Consider the following 18,572-nt stretch of genomic DNA (forward strand, 5'->3'; position numbering starts at 1 on the left):
TGGCTGACAGAAGTTCTTCCGGTGCTAGGCAGTGACGTCAGGGGTAAACGGATTCCGTAGCCGTGGCAGCGGCCAGTGAGGGTAGGAACGCGTCTGCCGCAGTTTACCTGAGAAGCCGTCTGTCTGCGCCGGCGTGGGCCGCGGCGTGCCGCCGTTACGGGGTCGGCAGGTAGGGCTGGTCGGGGGACGCGGGCGGGTCCGGGGCTAGGGGGAGCTGAAGCTTCCCGCTTTCGGGAGGGGCCGGCCCGACCCCGGCGGCGAGGCCGGGGGGACGGGAGGTTCCCCGGCAGAGCCCCCGGGAGCGGCCGGCCCCCCGCCCCGGCCCCCGCCGCGGGGCGCGCCCGCCACCGCCTGGCGGATCCCCGCGGCGAGTGTCCGGAGCCGGGACGCCGCGGCTAACTTTCTGCCCGGCGTCTTCCCCACGCTCTGTGGGTGGAGCCGGTTCGTACAGTCCGTGGTCTGGGGAGCCGGGGCGTGGGCTCGTCCCCGCCCCCGTCGTCACGGGGGTCCAATCCCGGGTCAGCACCTAGTGCCCCCCCTGGACGCTCAGACGGGTGTGTGGGGGAAAGGAATCCGGGAAAGAATCGGATGGTCGCGTGGGGACCGTCTCCGTCCATCCCTCCTTCCATCCCCCGCCCAGCGTACGCATCCGATTCACGGGAACCACGCCTGGCTCGTCTCTTCACGCAGCGTCTCCACCGCACGTCCAGTCAGTCCTGTCAACTCCACTTAAGTAGCGTTAACTCAGAACGCCTCTCTGCAAACGGTTGTTGCTTACGTCTCCGTAGCTGCCTATTGGCTTGGTCAGTCATTCTGCCAGCATTTACTGAGTGCCAATTCATGTGCCAGTGTATACCCTAAGGTTATGGCGAGGAGTCAGGTAGGTGTGGCCCTGCCCTTTTGTTCCCTCAAGTCCCGTCCCCAGACTTGAGTCAGTGATCGTCACCGTTACCTTTTAAAATCGACCCATTACTGTGGCTAGGCAGCTCAGGCTTCCCTGTCTGGCCACATCCAGTTGCACTTTCGTTCTGGATCCTAATTTTGATCACACTAGCCTTTTAGTTGGAATGTGTCAGATTTCTTCTAGTCTCAGAGTCTCCCCTGAACTCTGGTCCTGGACACTCCCTCAGCTCTTCAGCTCAAGGCTAGTGCTCTACCACTTGAGCCACAGCACCACTTCCGGCCTTTTCTGCTTATGTGGTGCTGAGGAATCGAACCCAGGGCCCACTGAGCCTTCTTCCCAGCCCCTCCCCTGTGCTTTTACTTTTGCCTAGATTGTCTCCCTTCTCCCTTCTCTTAGCAAACTTTAGGATACCCTTTAGGTCTCAGTTTTAAGTGTCACTTTTTCCAGAGGTGTCACTTGTTCTTGCAGTTAACCTCCTCTTCCTGCATCTTCACATAACTACTCTCACAATTCGTGATTGATTGCTGCCTCTTCAGAGACTTTTTCTTTGATATTCTCCAGAGCAGGTACTCACTGGATTTGCCTCTTAAATACAGACTCAGGAAGGCAGAGGAAGGCAAGTAGGTGTTTGCTCCCTCAAGTTACTGGAATTTTTCAGGAGCACCTGGTCTGATTAATCATCTGGTAGGGCTAGGAATGTGTCTTAGTGGTAGAGTGCTTGCCTAGCATGCATGAAGCCCTGGGTTCGATTCCTCAGTACCACATACACAGAAAAACCCGGAAGTGATGCTGTGGCTCAAGTGGTAGAGTGTTAGCCTTGAGCAAAAGAAGATGAAGGACAGTGCCCAGGCCCAGAGTTCAAGCCCCACGACCTGGGGTTGAGGGGATGGAAGAAGCAGCAGCAACTCAGGGACAGTGCCCAGGTCCTGAGTTTAAGCCCCAAGACTGGCCAAAAAAAAAAAAAAAAACACCTGGTAGCTGTTAGTACTCGGGTATGTAGAACAGGTAGGAAGTAGGCCTTAAAAATGGACTAACATTAGTCATACAGGAGATTTCATTCCACAAGTATTTACAATATATCCTCTCTCCTTGCTGCCCCCCCTTCCCAAAACAGTTTCAAAAGGTTTCATTGATTTATTTTCATAGTTGCAAACAATCCATTTCTAACTATATTCATCCTCCTTGTTAGCTCTACCTTCTAAGATAGCTTTTTTTTTTAGCTCCTTTTTTTTAAAACAACTAAATTATAAGGAAGCTTTGGATAATTTAAAATGTTGCAAAAGAAAGGTGGTAGTTCACTTCAGTGAATTCCATTGAAATCTCATAGACACATTAGTTGGATCACAAAATGTCTAAATTTAGATATCAACATTTGATATGTCAGAGTTTTTGTCCTCTTAAAAATCAGAAGTCTGTCAACTGTAGCCACTTTTTTTTTCCCTGTCAGTGTTGGGAGTTGAACCCAGAGCCTCACTGCATCCTAGGTAAATAGTCTTCCATTGAACTATATCCTCAGCCCCATTGTGCCCCCTCCCTTTTCTTCCACCTCTTTTCTTTTTTTTTTTTTTGTCGGACGTGGGGCTTGAACTCTGGGCCTGGGCGCTGTCCCTCAGCTCTTCAGCTCAAGGCTAGCGCTCTACCACTTGAGCTACAGCGCCACTTCCGGTTTTCTGGTGGTTTATTGGAGATAGGAGTCTCACGGTCTCTCCTGCCCGGGCTGGCTTTGAACCGCGATCCTCAGATCTCAGCCTCCTGAGTAGCTAGGATTACAGGCGTGAGCCACCAGCGCCCGGCTCCACCTCTTTTCTTGTCAGTATTGGGGCTTGAATTCAGGGCCTTGGTGCTATCCTTTAGTTTTTTCACTTAAGGATAGTGTTCTACCATTTGGGCCACACCTCACCTCCACCTCCAGCTTTTTGGTAGTTAATTGGACTTTACTGCCCTGGCTGGCTTTGAATCTGGATCTTCATATTTCAGCCTCTTGAGTAGCTAGGATTACACTGGTGCCTGGCTGCCTCCCCTTTTAAACAACCTAGGCTGTTTATTTTCTGTATTAAGTTTTACTTTAATTTTGGGGGCCAAAATGAAGGTGCATTTTCAGTGTTTTCGTCTCAGCATTGAGATATCCTTTGGATCAGGAATGCAGGGTTCAAAGGCCAGCGGCAGGGGGGCGGGGGGGGGGGGATATTTTCTTTGATTCTCTGTTGTCTACAAAAAAAAAAAATACCCATCCAAACTAAGCTTTGCACAGGTCCCTCAGGTTGCCCCTGACCGCATTTCCAGTTTCATCCTCCTTCTTTTCATCCTCTAGGTGGGGTAGGTCCTGTCTCTTAGCATTCTCTGCTTGGAATGTGTCCCCTGGCTTCTGTATCTTGCACATTCTTGTGGATACTTCATCCTTTGTGTTTTCTGACAGAGACTGATTCAACTTTGGCTTCTAATTTAGGCAGCGTTGCAGTGTCTTGTATACATTCTCATTTTTTTTTTTTTTGGTTGGTCGTGGGGCTTGAACTCTGGGCCTGGGAGCTGTCCCTGAGCTCTCCAAGGCTAGCACTCTACCACTTAAGCCACAGTGCCAATTCCTCTCATCTTCTTTTTCTTTTGTGCTGGTATTGGGGCTTTAACTCGGGACCTGGGGCTGTTCCTTAGCTTTCTCATTCAAGGTTAGCGCTCTGTCACTTGAGTCACACCTTGATGTCTGGCTTTTATTGGTTAATTGGAGATAAAAGAGCCTCAGACTATTTTTACCTAGGCTGGCTTCAAACAGCAGTTCTCAGGTTTCAAGGTCTCTTGAGTGGCTAGGATCAAAAGGCATGAGCCACCAGTGCCCGGCTTTTCTTTCCTCCTCCTTTTTTTTTTTTTTTTGTACTAGGGCTTGAACTTAGGGCATCTCATTCAGTCATTCTACTTAGGGCTGGCACATTACCACTTGAACCATGCCTCCACTTCTGCTTTTTTCTGGTTAATTGGAGTTGAGTCTCTTGTATTTGTTTGTCCTGGCTGGCTTCAAACTTTGATCCTCAGATCTCAGCTTCCTGAGTAGGTAGGACTATAGGCATGAGTCACTGGCACCCTGATTGTTTGGGTAACGTTCGTATTTATTGCTTATTTTTTAAATAAACATTTGCATTTATTGTGATTTTTTATTACAGCTATTTGCATAAATCTCTTTAATTTTTGGCTTTACTTCTTTTGGGGATTTGGTGATGCTGAATTGAACTCAGGGGCTTATATTTGCTAGGCAGGTCTCTATCACTTGAACCATGCTCTGTTTTTGCCTTAGTTATTTTTCAAAGAGGGTCTTGCATTTTTGCCTGGCCTGATTATTTTTTAATCTTAATTTTTAGTCCACTTAGTTTTTTTTTTAATTTTTATTTGCTTTTTGTGTTGTTCCAGTATCTGTATTGGAAAAGTCTTTTTTGTGTCCTGAGTACATAAATGGGGATATATAAATATGTTATGGCTTACAACTTAGTTGAGATGTCAATTCTCTTCCTATTCTTTGTGATATTTCTGTAAAGCACTGAACAGTGTAATTTTTCAGCTAAAAGCACTGAACAGTGTAATTTTTCAGCTTGCCTGTCTCTTTCTCCAGCTAAACTATGTGCTCCTGTGGGGCGAGTACCATGTTATATCCATCTTTGTAACCCAGCGTCTATCAGTGCTTGCATGTAGTTGGCACTCAAGAAATGTATGTCGAATGAATGATACCTGTGACAAAGAGCTGGACTTTATTCCTTCCTGCCCCTTGCTTCTAAGACACGTCTCTTCCTGTTTCCTTCTGAACTTCTCTAAGGTCCCTGGAAGGGAAACAGGTGAGGCTGAGGAAACGGGGAGCTTTTGGAACACCAGAGGTTTGGGCACCGGTATCTGGGGCAGGTGGGGGCTGGGCTAGGAGCAGACATTTCCTTGGGTGCCTGGAACATGATTGGGGTTGGTTTCTTTGCAGCTATGGCCAAGGACATCCTGGGGGAAGCAGGGCTGCACTTCGATGAGCTAAACAAGCTGCGGGTGTTGGACCCAGATGTTACCCAGCAGACCATAGAGCTCAAAGAAGAGTGCAAGGACTTTGTGGATAGTGAGTATTTGGGAGAATTGCTCAAAGCCACTCAGCTGTATACCGCCTGAGTACAGTGCTGAGCCCTGGTAGAGTGGAATGGGAGCTTCCTAGATGTTGACCTTGGCCTCTGAATGTCCATGTGTCATTCACCTTCTCTGCCTGTCCTTTTATTAGGCTGTCCATGTGTTCCATATTGAGCCCCAGCCAAGAAAGATCTTGGGATAGGAGGGGATGCCATCTGTGAGTTTTTGCTCTCAAAAACCTTATAACTCATGGCCAGAGGTTGGGAGAAGGAAATGAAGTGTGTATTGATTTGATTTCTTGGTAGAAATGGTACTCCCCATGGTAGGCTTTAGAAGCAACTCAAAGGACTTACTGAAATTATGTTTGTGCAGAGATCAAGCTGGATTTAGTAGACCAAGGGATGGCTATGGAATGTGGCAGGTGATCGCTTACTATATGCTACCGGATAGTAAAACAGCATTCTGATACCAGTAACAGACATTGGTGAATGGGAGATTGGGTATTTAACTTTCGTGAGCTTTTTACTTGTTCTCAGCCATGCAGTAACTGGAGTCCAAGGCAACAGTTTGTTCTGAAACACATCTCTGTGAATTGCACTTTGCGCTTCTTACCGCTTCTGACCAAGTATGCCTGCTCCAGCTACTGTCTTGGCATCCATCGCTAGGTTCAGATCAAGAGTGGGAGCCTTATCCCACTGCTGATGGCTCATACCTGTAATCCTAGTTACTTAGGAGCTTGAGATCTGAGAATCAAGGTTCAAAGCCAGCCTGGGCAGATAAATCTGAGCGATTCTTAGCCCCAACAACCAGCAAAAAGCCAGAAAGTGTATATAAGGTTGGTGGTTACCTGACCTTGTCAGTACACTTTGTGGCTCAACTTTTTTTTTGGGTCTGGTCTTGGGGCTTATGTGGTGCTGAGGAATCGAACCCAGGGCCTCATGCATGCAAGGCAAGCGCTCTACCACTGAGCCACCTTCCCAGCCCTGTGGCTCAACTTTTTGAGCAAAAAAAAAAAAAGGGTAAGGCCCTGAATTCAACACCCCTTGTACAAGCACAAAATTAAGGAGAGTGGGAGAATTAAAATAGTCATCAAACTTTGTTTTATGGGCCATGGGGCTTGAACTCAGGGCCTGGGTGCTGTCCCTGAGCTCTTTTACTCAAGATTAGCACTCCATCATTTTAAACCACAGTGCTACTTCAGGTTTTCTGATGATTAAATGGAGTCCATAAGAGTCTTATGGACTTTCCTACCTGCCTGGCTTTGAAATGTAATCCTTAGATCTCAGCCTCCTGAGTAGCTAGGATTACAGGCATGAGCTGCCAGTGCTTCCTCGGCCTCCCCTCCCCCCATATCCCCCGCCCACACGCTTTGAGTTCTGGGACTTGAACTTAGGCCCTTATACTTACTAAGCAGATGCTCTACCATTGAGCTGCACCTGCAGCTCATATTACACTGATTATTTCTGACATAGAATTATGCACCTGCCTAGGTGCATAGCTAGATAATGATATTTTTACTTCCCACTGTAGCTAGGATAAGCATATGCCACTATGCACAGCTTTTTCCTTTGAGATGGAGTCTTGAAGACTTTTTCCAAATATCTAGGATGACAGATGGGAGCCACTGGTACCTGGATGCTGGTTCTGGGGCTTGAACTCAGGGCCTTGGTACTGTCCTTTGAGCCACAGCTCCACTTCCTTTTTTTCTATTTTTTTGTAGTCAGTTGGAGATAAAAGTCTCATGAACTTTCCTGCCTGGGCTGGCTTTGAACTGCACTCCCTAGATCTCAGCCTCCTGAGTAGCTAGGATTACAGGCATGAGCCACTGGCAAATTAGGAGGGGTAGTTATCTCTGCTCTCTCACTGCTTCAAGCGAGTGTTGATGCTGAGAAATATTTTGTTCTTTCTCTACAAGAAATTGGACAGTTTCAGAAGATAGTTGGTGGTCTAATAGAGCTTGTTGACCAACTTGCAAAAGAAGCAGAAAATGAAAAGATGAAGGTAAGATCTGCATGTCTTGTCTGTCTCAGCCAGGGCTCCTGGTTCCCTATTGCTGTGGGGGATGGGAAGTTCCTTAATTGAAATAAGGCTTTAACAGTTGTGGGTCCAGGACTAGAAGGTTGGCCCTAGTGGAACTTAACTATTTCTGATCCAGGTACTGTTGGAGCTTACTTGGAGAACTTTGCTACTATTCCCTTGGCTTTTCACACAAGTACTGATAGGTGCTTTTATCCTCCTCTTATAAATGGGGAAATGAAGGCTTGTGTGGTGTAGGTGACTTGGTGAAGGGTACAGGCCAAATGGCACCACCCAATGGGCTAGAGTAACTGCAGGGTTGGCTCTGAAAGCACACGCACTCAAGGACCAGTAGATTCTGACTTATCTCCTCCTTTCTCCCCTGCACTGACTTGTAGCTCCCTCACTTTGAGGACTCAGTGCTGTAGCTGGTGTAAGGAAGCCATGTTTCTCTCTGGCATTATATAATGTTATTGTCTCTTAGGCCATTGGTGCTCGGAACTTGCTCAAATCCATAGCAAAGCAGAGAGAAGCCCAACAACAGCAACTTCAAGCATTAATAGCAGAAAAGAAAATGCAGTTGGAAAGGTAAGAAGTCATCCTGTAAAAAGCAGGGTCTTCATCTTGATCACCTTATTTATCACTTTCCTAGGAGTAGCATCTAACTTGCCATCCTGAGTTGTGGGATTAAAAAAAAAAAAAAACAAAATTACCTATGATGGGAAGGAAATTGGTCAATGTCAAATGACCTGTAGTAGTGTGAGCATAAAAAGCTGAGGTAGCCAGGGCCCTGCAAGGAAGTGACACAGGGCTTGGAGATCTCATGGGTGCCCTGGCCTCGTTTCCTCTTTCTTACCCTAATTTCTTTGTGCACACCATTTCTTGGAATTATGTACACCTCTATATTCCTCTAGAAGTAAGTCTGGTTTATTTCATCCTTTTCAGGGCTTCTAATGATTTTGTTTTTCAGGTATCGGGTTGAATATGAAGCTTTGTGTAAAGTAGAAGCAGAACAAAATGAATTTATTGACCAGTTTATTTTTCAGAAATGACTGAAATTTTCATTTTTATAGCAGGAAGGCAAAAATACTCCCCAACCAAAAAGACCTCTGTACCATTCCAGTGACTTGACTAATGACCTGACCTAAGTACGTCCTGATGGTGTGTAAGGATTACAGTTCTCCGAAGGCAGTAACGCCACGTTGGGGAGTTGGCACTAAACAGTGCCTGGCACTGCAGGTGGCAGGGCAGGGCAGGGCCTCACCTTTCGCATTCTTAGTATGAACTAAGCAGTCTGTAACTTGGATCCTCTTTTTGTAAACTCACAAAGCTTTGGAAGGAAAAGCAATAAATTGTTTTCAAACAGCTTGATCAGCCATGAAGTGGTCAGCAGCTACCTTTATTTGTACCAGATGCACACAAGTCAGATAGTACCAGCAGTCAGACCAATATGGCTTTTGAGCAGGAAAGGGCAGAACTGGGATTGGCTGGGACCTGTACTCTTTGAGGGTGTGTGAGGGTTGGATGGCCTTCAGTGCAGATGTAGAGCACATACTAGTGAAAAGCTCTTAGGTGCACACAGTATACTTGTATCCCTAGCTGGAATGACTAGGCTCATCAGGAAGGGTGAAGGTCTCTGTTAGGGAACATGCTTCCTAGATGAGGCTCAAGATGCCAGGGTAAAAGGAATTATGTCCAGTGGCCTCTAAAAACATGGAAGACAGAGATTTGGGAAAAGACAGTGACTGAAAGTTGTTGGGGACACAGATCAAGTGATAAGAGTATCTGTTTAACAGGCATGCAGCCCCGAGTTCAAACCCCAGTAATTTCCTCACCCTCCTCCCTGAAAAAGATCTCTTGGGACGACTGTTTTAGAAGCAAATTTCAAACTGTGTAATATTTTTTTCTCCCAGGGGTACAGGTACTGGCAAGAACAAGTTCTTTATGGGTTTTAAAAGAGGCATAATTTGATTTGAAAGTGAAACAGCCTATTCATTCTTTAAGCCAGCGATATGCTTAGCCAGTGATATAGGCTTAGTGGGTGTGTGTATTCTGGTCATGTGACAAGAGCCACAGAACATAGCAAGCAGGCCATGCTTACCCAGTTTCTGGTCTCCTGTAAGGTAATGTAGGCATTTGGCAACACATTCCTATCACTGGCTCCCTTGCTCCAAACCCTGCTGATGGGTCTGATCACCCTGTTGCCCTTGGAAGATGAAGATTTTATGTGGCTCCTGCCATCATCTTGTGCTTGTGTGATGCTGAAGACATGGGTTCAGAGCATTTTTTCCTTCACTGGGTCCAAAGGACATCTCCCCTCTGGGGCCAAGAGATGCTCCCCTCACTTTTTCTTTTTCTTCTCTTCATACTTGTAGTAGGGATTCCGCAACATGAAAAGCAGCAGGAGGAGAGGGATGATTAAGTAGGGGGCATAGATGCATACAAGGGTCAGTCGTTCACGGAAGGTCTCAGGTCTCAGTCCTTTGAAACCACTGGCTTTGGAAAATTCCTCAAATAGAAATGAGAATAAAATTGGAATTAAAGTTGTCATAGTGTGAACTGAGTAGATGATCACAGGGATGCGGATCCACCTGCAGCTTCCTGGAAGAGAGAAGATGTCTGTGATTCCAAGGGTGTCTGGGACACTCTCCATCTTGTCCCTGTCTGCCTGTTCCCTTCAGCTGAATCACTACCTCCTCCCCCTCAAGGGGAAACTCAGATAAACAGGAGGGAAATTAGATGGGTTACATGTCCCACATGCAAACTTATGTGACAGCCATGACTCTTAGCAGTTCACTGACTGTCGAAGAACCAAGGGTTTGGGTTAGAATACAGATGGAAAGGCCTAAGGTAGAAAGCTGCGTTATTAATTTGGTCTAAAATGCAGTGAAGGAAATGGAGATGTGGCTCAAGTGATACAGTGCTAGCAATGAGTGAAGAGGCCAACTGGAGAGAGAGCATAAGGCTCTGAGTTCACCAGTACCATCACCAAAAAAGAAAAGTGATCTAAAATGTAGTGCAGGGGAATCCCACCCAACGTCTGTCTGTAAAGCACTCCTGTGAGAAACATTTTCAGCTATTTGAGCTTATTTCCCAAGAACAGAAGTGTAGATACATTGGTATAAAAACACTAGCTGGACATGGTGACTTATTACACCTGTAATCCTAGCTATTAAGGAGGTAGAGATCAAGAGCATTGTGGTAAGAGGCCAATCCTGGACAGGTTTGTAAGACCTTCATCTTAGGGTTGGAGGCATAGCTCAGTTGATAGCATGCTGGCCAATGAGCCAAAACGTCAGGCACTAAGTTCAAGTCATGGTATCTCACCAAAAAAAAAAAAAAAAAATAGGTGTGCTAATCATCCTAGCTACATTGGAAGTTTATGCCAGCCTGGGTATAAAGCTGAGACTACTAGAAAAAGCAGAAAAGGACTGGGAATGTGGCTTCTGTAGTAAGTACAGTGCTTGTGTAGCAAGTGCAAGACTGAGTTTGAACCTTAGTTATGGGGAACAAAAACTATGAGAGCACATAAGAAAAGAATTCCCTTTAGGGCTTTTTAGGGATAAATCAATATGGTAGCATCCAAAGTAGGAGAATAAAATCGATTAAGTAGAAACAAGGTCATCCTTTAAGTGGCTTCAGGTTTCAGATAATGGAGGCTGCCTATTTATTTAAACAGACAGTAAGGTGCCCTGTACAAACTGCAAGAGTTTCTGTCCTCTCCCATGAAGATACTGTCCCAAAGATTTCTGAGCAAAAGCAGAACTCCCCTCTCCCCCATTTACCAACCTTTGAAAAAGGCATACGTTGCGATGGGGAAGAAAGGCAGCTGAAACAGAAGCTCACAAAATATGAAGGACTTGAACCACACTGGGGGCTCCTGCATCAGGGGATCTTTGAACTCTTTACAATACCAGTTCATCAAGTTTCTAAGCTGGGGAAAAAAAGACATGACCTTGGTTAATTTCAAGCCACTGGCTCCAGTGGGATACAGCCTAGGTGGTCACTGGATTAAAGCTCACTACCTGTAACTCAATATTGCTTCTCTGTGAAGTTCCTCAGTTCTTCTAGTCCCTTCTTTGTGCCACCCAGCATTTGCTGGGTGACACGGGTGTCACCCACCATCAAGAGCAATAGCAAATATCTGGCTCTCAGGATTTGTGGAATGAATGTATCACTTCTGCCAATGTCTTTTTTTTGTGTGTGTGGGGGGGGAAGGGGGTATGGAAGGGGGGATGAGGAAGGGGTCAGTCGTGGTACTTGAACTCTGGGGCCTGGGTAGTGTCCCTGAGCCTTCAGCTCAAGGATAGTGCTCTACTACTTTAGCCAGTGCCACTTCCGGTTTTCTGGTGGTTAATTGGAGATGAGTCTCATGACTTTCCTGCCCGGGCTGGCTTTGAACTACAATCCTCAGATGTCAGCCTCCTGAATAGCTAGGATTACAGGCGTGAGCCACCAGCGCCCGGTGCCAACATTTATTTTTTGGTAAGGAAATGGCAAATGTGAAAAACATCATGCCAGGCGTTGGTGGCTCACGCCTGTAATCCTAGCGACTCAGGAGGCTGAGATCTGAGGATCGCGGTTCAAAGCCAGCCCGGGCAGGAAAGTCCTTTAGACTCTTATCTCATAAACCACCAAAAAGCCGGAAGTGGTGCTGTGGCTCAAGTGGTAGAGTGCTCGCCTTGAGCTGAAGAGCTGAGGGACAGCGCCCAGGCCCAGAGTTCAAGCCCGCAACTGGGGAAAAACAAAAACAAAACGTGAAATTTTTCTCTTTTATAACTGCACACACAATTCCAAAGGCCAGATTCTCTTAAATACAGGGGGAAGTTTCCTCTTCAGGGTTGGAGGCAGGGAGTGTGAGGTAAATCTAACCCCTGTGAAGATGTAATTTTGGATTTTTTTTGTCGGTTGTGGGCCTTGAGCTCTGGGCCTGGGTGCTGTCACTCAGCTCTTCAGCTCAAGGTGAGTACTCTATCACTTGAGCCAGAATGCCACTTCTGGTTTTCTGGTGGTTTCTTGGACATAGAGTCTCACAGACTTTCCTGTTTGAGCTGGCTTTGAATTGTAATCCTCAGATCTCAGCCTCCTTAGTAGGATTACAGGTGTGAGCCACCAGCACCTCACTGATTTTGGATTCTTTAACTCCAATATTGCCAATCATTATGCTCAACTCCACACATAGAATTTTCCTTTTAGAAGCAGCAGAGTATTTGTAGAAAAACTAATTGCCCAAAACTGTAGAAGAGCAAAGATCCAGTTAGCAGTCTTAGTTCCAGCCTGGGCCCCGCTCTGTGGTTACTCTGTGAAATAAAAGGATCTGAGCTTGGCAGGCAGAGCCAGTGCCAGATTCACTTCGCTGCATGCTGTATAGGAGTCCAAAGCCTCAGGGATGGCCTACAACCAAAAGTCAGCTGCCACAATTCCTGGCAGTGGCACTGTCCCAACACACAAAACTTTGTAGTCAAGTGTGTGACAGGGTGTGATCAATAAAGGCACTTCTCCACGGTAAGTTTTAACTTATCCAAGGATATTATTTGTTATTTTTTTGTTGTTGTTGGTCATGGGACTTGAACTCAGAGCCTGGGAGCTATCCCTGAGCTGCTTTTGCTCAAGGCTAGCATTCTACCACTTTGAGCCACAGAGCTACTTCCTGTTTTCTGGTGGTCAATGGGAGATAACACTCAGACTTTCCTGCCCAGGCTGGCTTTGAACCATGACCCTCAGATCTCAGCCTCCTAAGTAGCTAGGATTACAGGTATGAGCCACTGATGCCCACCTTTTTTGTTAATTTGTTGTTGGTCACTGGGCTTGAACTCTGGCCCTGGACACTGTCCCTGAGCTCTTCAACTCAGGGAGCCAGTGTCACTTCCAGTTTTTCTGGTGGTTAATTGGAGATAAGTCTCACAGACTTCCCTGCCCAGGCTGGCTTTGGACCGAGATTCTCAAATCTCAGCCTCCTGAGTAGCTAGGATTACAGGTGTGAGCCACTGGTGCCCAGCTTTTTCGTTGTTAATTTTTTTTTGGGGGGGGGGGGTCCAGTCGTGGGGCCTGAACTCTGGGCTGGGCGCTGTCCCTCAGCTCTTTAGCTCAAGGCTAACGCTCTAACACTTGAGCCACAGTGCACTTCCGGCTTTTCTTCTTTTTGCTTATGTGGTGCTGAGGAATTGAACCCAGGGCCTCATGCATGCAAGGCAAACGCTCTACCACTGAGCCACCTTCCCAGCCCATCCCTGTTGTTAATTTTTAATCAAAGGAAAAAGACTACTACATGAAAGAGCAGAAATATTTGTTAGCAAATATTAGTTTCAGAAAAGTTCTGGCTAGACAATCAGCATGACAAGATAGTATCAAATATCCAGACTGGAATAAAAATGAGGAACCAGTTCCAAGGTGCTTTCCCATCCAGTTTCAACACCAACATGATCAGGAAGAGTAATGTGAAAGCCAGGTGAGTAGTTCTCTCTGAGCCAAAGACAATCTCATTTAAACAGTTTACAAAGAGGCTATATGAGGATTGAAAAACTGAAAAAAATATCCTAGCAGCACCGGCTTGCAGGACAGCAGCAAGGGCTGTGGAGGTCAGGAAATTTCGCCAGTTTGGATCTTTATCCTCTTCCACCCTTTCCCCCATCAGGTCCAGACTCTGTCACGTGATAATTAAGAAAAAGACTCAGTTCTGCTTCCTTCAACATTAGCAGTAGAGGTTCTCTCAGTTCTGGTTTTAGACTTTTTTTTTCTTTTTGCTGGTCGTGGGGCTTGAACTCTGGGCCTGGGCACTCACTGTCCCTCAGCTCTTCAGCTCAAAGCGAGCGCTCTACCACTTGAGCCATAGTGCCACTTCTGGTTTTCTGGTGGTTAACTGGAGATAAGAGTCTCATGGACTTTCCTGCCTGGGCTGACTTTAGCTGTGAACCTCAGATCTCTCAGCCTCCTGAGCAGCTAGGGTTTCCAATTTTTTAAAGTACTAAAGGAAACCATTTAAAAGGCATTCTGAGCTGGGTGTTGGTGGCCTGTAATCCTAGCTATTAGGAGTCTAAAATCTCACGATTGTGATTCAAAGCCATCCTGGACAGGAAAGTCCGCAAGCCTCATCTCCAATTAATTACCAAAAAAGCAGGAAGCAGAGCTGTGGCTCAATAGTAGAGTGTAAGCCTTGTGCTTAGGGACAGTGCCCAGGCCCCGAGTTCAAGCCTCAGTTGTGGCACAAACGAAAGGCATTCTGGTCTATTTGAATTTCATTTTCCACACTTGTAAATAATCAGATCCAACTATTTCATAAATTCAGGTAAATCTGTACAGCACTACAATGTCTAAGGATTGCTGGTGATAAAAGCAACAATAAAAACTTCAAATCACGGGGCTGGGAAGGTGGCTCAGTGGTAGTACGTTTGTCTTGCATGCCTGAGGCCCTGGGTTCGATTCCTCAGCACCACATAAGAAAAAAGCCGTAAGTGGCGCTGTGGCTCAAGTGGTAGAGCGCTAGCCTTGAGCTGAAGAGCTGAGGGACAGTGCCCAGGCCCAGAGTTCAGGCCCCACGACCGGACCCCCCCCCCCAAAAAAAAACCCAAAACTTCAAATCATCCAGTTTCCTGAGTTAGGACCCACTGCCTGTGATCATCTATCAGTCAGCTGGTGTTGGGATGGGGCCCAAGCAGGTAAGTGGAAGAGAAGTCCTGATGCTTCCGTAGAGTGATGAGGAACATGTGAGCTGGGAGCTTTCAAGTCACCACACTTGCTTTCTTGTCTATAGTGTAAGGCCACTAACAACTACGTACTGCTGGTAAGATACAGTGAGTTAACACATGTAGTCTTTAGATGTAGCACATGTAATCACTTAATACACAAATAAATACTGTATATGAATTAATGCCTAGCTGAAGATGTTCAAGTTTAATTCTGTTTATGCCTCTCGCCACTGAAGTCCTCTGTCCCCCTCCATCCATACTCTATAGTTAACTCATGTCACAGCTGTTGCCCAGTACGAGCCATCTGCACACCTGGCTTTCTAAGAGGGCTGGCTACTGAGCACTCTTGCACGCCTCTCATTTATGACAGGGATAGACTGCAAGCCCAGATGCCTATCCTTGTTTTAATAGAAGCAGTTTGTCCAGCTGCAAATGACACAAAATGTTTCCTGTTCTCTCCATGTTTCAGCCTATGTGCAATTATTTTACTGTTATGTAACCAGAACTTTCCCGTGATTTGATTTCAAACGAAGAAAAAAGTTTGATCTTAAAATTTCACCACCACCAGTATTGTGATTTCCCATAGTGCTTTTTTAGTTCTAGGGGAAATTTTCTCATTTCAGGAAGAAAACCAGATGTTAAATTTTGGTACCTGCTAAAGAAAATCTGAGACAAACTCAAGGTAATTGTCTTCTCCATAAAAAGCAACAAAATCACCACCCAAAAATTTGTAATGAGTGAATAGGGGAATTCAAGGTGTGGCTTAGCCAACCTGAGCCACGGCCAGTACCGTTCAAGCTGTCACATGTACCTGTGAGTAGGGTCGCCAGCCTTCCAAGGCAGCATGTTCCCACACTAACTCCTTCAGTTATCACCATCAATATATGAATGCATGTGTGCTCCCATTTCTGGTTAGATCCTGCACTGGTCCTTAGCACTACACTAAAAACAAAAAGGCTTAGGTTTTCCTCAGGGCTTGAATTCAGGGTGTTATCTTCAAACTTTTTTGTTCAAGGCTACTGTGCTCTACCACTTGAACCACAGCTCTACTTCTAGCTTTTTAATAGTTAACTGGAGGTCAGAATCTCAGACTTTCCTTTCCAGGCTGGCTTCGAACTGCAATCCTCAGATCTCAGCTTCCTAAGTAGCTAGGATTACAGATGTGAGCCACAGGTGCTCAGCATCAGAGGATTTTTTTGAGTGTGTTCTGGGATCAAACCCAGGGCCATGTGATAAGTACTAACACTAGGTTATAACCCGATCCCTAAAGGGGAGAGAAACTTACCTTCTTGAATATGTACAGTTAAATTGAGTCTTTTTGATTCTGACATATTTCAGTTCTATTTTTGTAAGCTGTGAGCAAGGAGAGGAAATGAAAAGATAAATAAGTTTGGAACGGCAATGTAGAATAACAAGCTAGTTACGAAGAACTGAAGTGACTTAGAACATCAAGAGATAGTGAATGGCCAGCTTGCCCGCCTGAGGTTTGCCGGCTTCCTAAGTTTTAAAAACTTCAGAGGTAGCAATAGCTTTCCTGTTTTCTGGGAGCTGTTAGTGCAGCAATGTGAGAACCTCTTTGGAAAGAGAATGTACTAGGTGGCGCAGTATGGGTGGTGAAACAATCTGGCCCAAAGACAGTAATGATTAGGCCTCTGACTTACTTGGTAGTAAGTGCAGATAGGGAAGAGGGAGATTGGATGCAGAAGAGAAGATGGCAGTGTGATAACCTGGAGACTAAAGTGATATGGTCACAAGCCAAGGAACACTGGCAGCCACTAGAAACTGGAAAAGAACAGATTTTTCCCTGTGAAGGAAACAGCTTTGATAACAGCCATGATCCGTCGTGTACCTTTGACCTCTAAAGTGTAGAGTGTCAGAGTGTCCGGGACTTTCCTGCCGGGGCTGGCTTTAAACTGCAATCCTCAGATCTCAGCCTCCTGAATAGGATTACAGGTGTGAGCCACCGGTGCCCGGCCTTCTGGCTTTTTTGATGGTTAATTGGAAATGAGATACCAGTTCTTTTCTTCTCCCCCCACCCCAACCTCACCCCACTCCACTTCTCTCCTCCAGTACTGGAATTTGAACTCACGGCCTGGGTCCTATCCCTCAGCCTTTTCACTCAAGGATGGCGCTACCACTTGAGCCACAGCTTCTGGCCTTTTGGTAGCTAATTGGACAGAAGAGTCTCATGGATTTTCCTGTCCCAGGCTTGTTTCAAACTTTGGTCCTGGATCTCAGCCTCCTGAGTAGCTAGTATTAGAGGCTTGCTCTGCGCCACAAGTTCTGAAGAATCAAATCCCCAGACTGCAGTCCAGTGCTCTGCCCATACTACTAACTATGCCTTTTTCATGCAACTAGAGGTTTGGTTGGACTATGCTTGCTTCTAGAAGCAAATAGGAGATGCACACCAAGGAAGATACATAACACATTTGCCAGCACCTCTGAGAGTTCATGGACTTGGGTCTGCAAAGAAAACACATTTAAGGAGTACTTCAGAGAGGCAAAATTTGTAGCTGATAAGCCAGCCTTACCCACCGTTTAACCATTAACTTAGACAATCACAGACTTGCCGACAGGAAAATTCCCTGAAGCAGAGTCCAGGATCTAGCTGGATGGTAGTGATGCACACCTGTAATCCCAGCACGCAGGAGGCAGAGTAATACTGGGAGGCTAATCTGTAGTACACATTTCCTTATCTCAAAGTAGCAAACAATAAAAGGTCTCAAGCCCCAGTTTTGAATTTTTTTTTTTTTTTTTGTAAACTAGAAGTGTAGTTCTGAATATTTTAAAAAAAAAAAAAAGAGTCTGAAGCAAAGAGTATTCTCCAGCGGCCAGGAAATGGGGCCGTGCACCTGTGTTTTTCCCCAGGTGTCACTGGGCTTTAAAACAGCCCCTCTCCAGGGCGTCCGTGAAAGCCAGGCGTGCAGCGAGGGCGCGGAGGCTTTGGCCCGACCTAATCCTCGGAGTTGGGATCTGGGGCTAGGCTGGTACCTCCCAACCCCTCTCCAAACCCCGCCGGTGCGAATGCACAGCGCTTCCCCCGCGCGGGTTCCCTCAAACGCCGACACGTGCGCGGGGGACGGCGGCCCGGAACCGGTCCCCGCCGCCGGGGCCACCGGCGCACAGACCAGGAAGCCCAGGAACGTCAGGTCGGAGTCAGCGAAGGGGTTTTGTTGTTTGTTTGTTTTGGGGGGGGGTCTGGTGGTGGGGCCTGAACTCTGGGCCTGGGCGCTGTCCCTCAGCTCTTCAGCTCAAGGCAAGCGCTCTACCACTGAGCCACCTTCCCAGCCCCGAAGCGAAGGGGGATCCGAGAAAGGGGGGCCCTGCGTGGGCGACGAGGGGCGGGAAAGGGCGTCTGGATCCCCCCTCCCCGGGCGCCCCTCACCTCGGCCGGGTAGAGCTCCGGCGGCAGCAGCGCCTGCAGGTCCACGAACAGAGTGATGGGGATGTGGGAGAGGAAGTAGAGGCCGAGCAGACACTCCAGGCAGCGTCTGGGGACGACGACCCCCATCTTCCGGAGGCTGTGCGACTAAGAGGGGAAACCGCGCAGGACGCCAGCTCCGGACGAAAGAAGAGAATGCGCGCCGCACGTCGGCCGGACCGCCGCCGCCGCCTCCTTGAAGGCTACGCAGGCCTCTCCCATTGGCTGCTGAGACACGAGGCGGGCTCCCCTGGGGCACTTCCATTGGCTCCCAGGATGGCTCGCGCGAAGGCACGCATTAGAGTGTTCCTATTGGCTGATGGGAGCATCGCGTGGCAGGGGCGGAGCCCCGCGCGAGAAGGACGCCATTCATTATTTCGGTTCCGTTGTGTTCTTCAGCGCCCGGGTGTGTACCCGGCCGTGCCGCCGATGGACTTGGACTCCGCGTACAGTGGGGCTGTCG

The 18,572-nt window shown here is 47.1% G+C and overlaps 2 protein-coding genes across 3 annotated transcripts; one reads left to right on the forward strand and one right to left on the reverse strand.

Annotated features, from left to right (window-relative positions):
• Positions 1–25: 25 nt before the first annotated feature.
• On the forward strand, positions 26–8,381 carry Ift20 (intraflagellar transport 20). Of its 2 annotated transcripts, XM_042691153.1 has the most exons (6): positions 26–169; positions 4,500–4,719; positions 4,854–4,982; positions 6,903–6,988; positions 7,488–7,591; positions 7,974–8,381. In XM_042691153.1, exons 2-6 carry the CDS (start codon positions 4,605–4,607, stop codon positions 8,053–8,055), a joined length of 516 nt encoding a protein of 171 aa, XP_042547087.1. In that variant the 5' UTR covers positions 26–169; positions 4,500–4,604; the 3' UTR covers positions 8,056–8,381. The 2 variants fall into 2 exon arrangements, with proteins under 2 accessions (XP_042547087.1, XP_042547097.1); XM_042691163.1 differs by lacking the exon at positions 4,500–4,719 and having other exon boundaries at positions 27–169.
• Positions 8,375–18,283, reverse strand: Tmem97 (transmembrane protein 97). The gene is made up of 3 exons (XM_042691126.1): positions 18,074–18,283; positions 10,793–10,937; positions 8,375–9,604 (listed from the first exon to the last, which is right to left on the reverse strand). The coding sequence occupies exons 1-3, from the start codon at positions 18,197–18,199 to the stop codon at positions 9,345–9,347; spliced, it is 531 nt and encodes a 176-aa protein (XP_042547060.1). The 5' UTR covers positions 18,200–18,283; the 3' UTR covers positions 8,375–9,344.
• Between the last annotated feature and the right edge of the window lie 289 nt (positions 18,284–18,572).

This window comes from Dipodomys spectabilis, unplaced genomic scaffold, assembly GCF_019054845.1.
Source record: "Dipodomys spectabilis isolate Male_0828 unplaced genomic scaffold, ASM1905484v1 ptg000004l, whole genome shotgun sequence".
NCBI lineage: Eukaryota > Metazoa > Chordata > Mammalia > Rodentia > Heteromyidae > Dipodomys > Dipodomys spectabilis.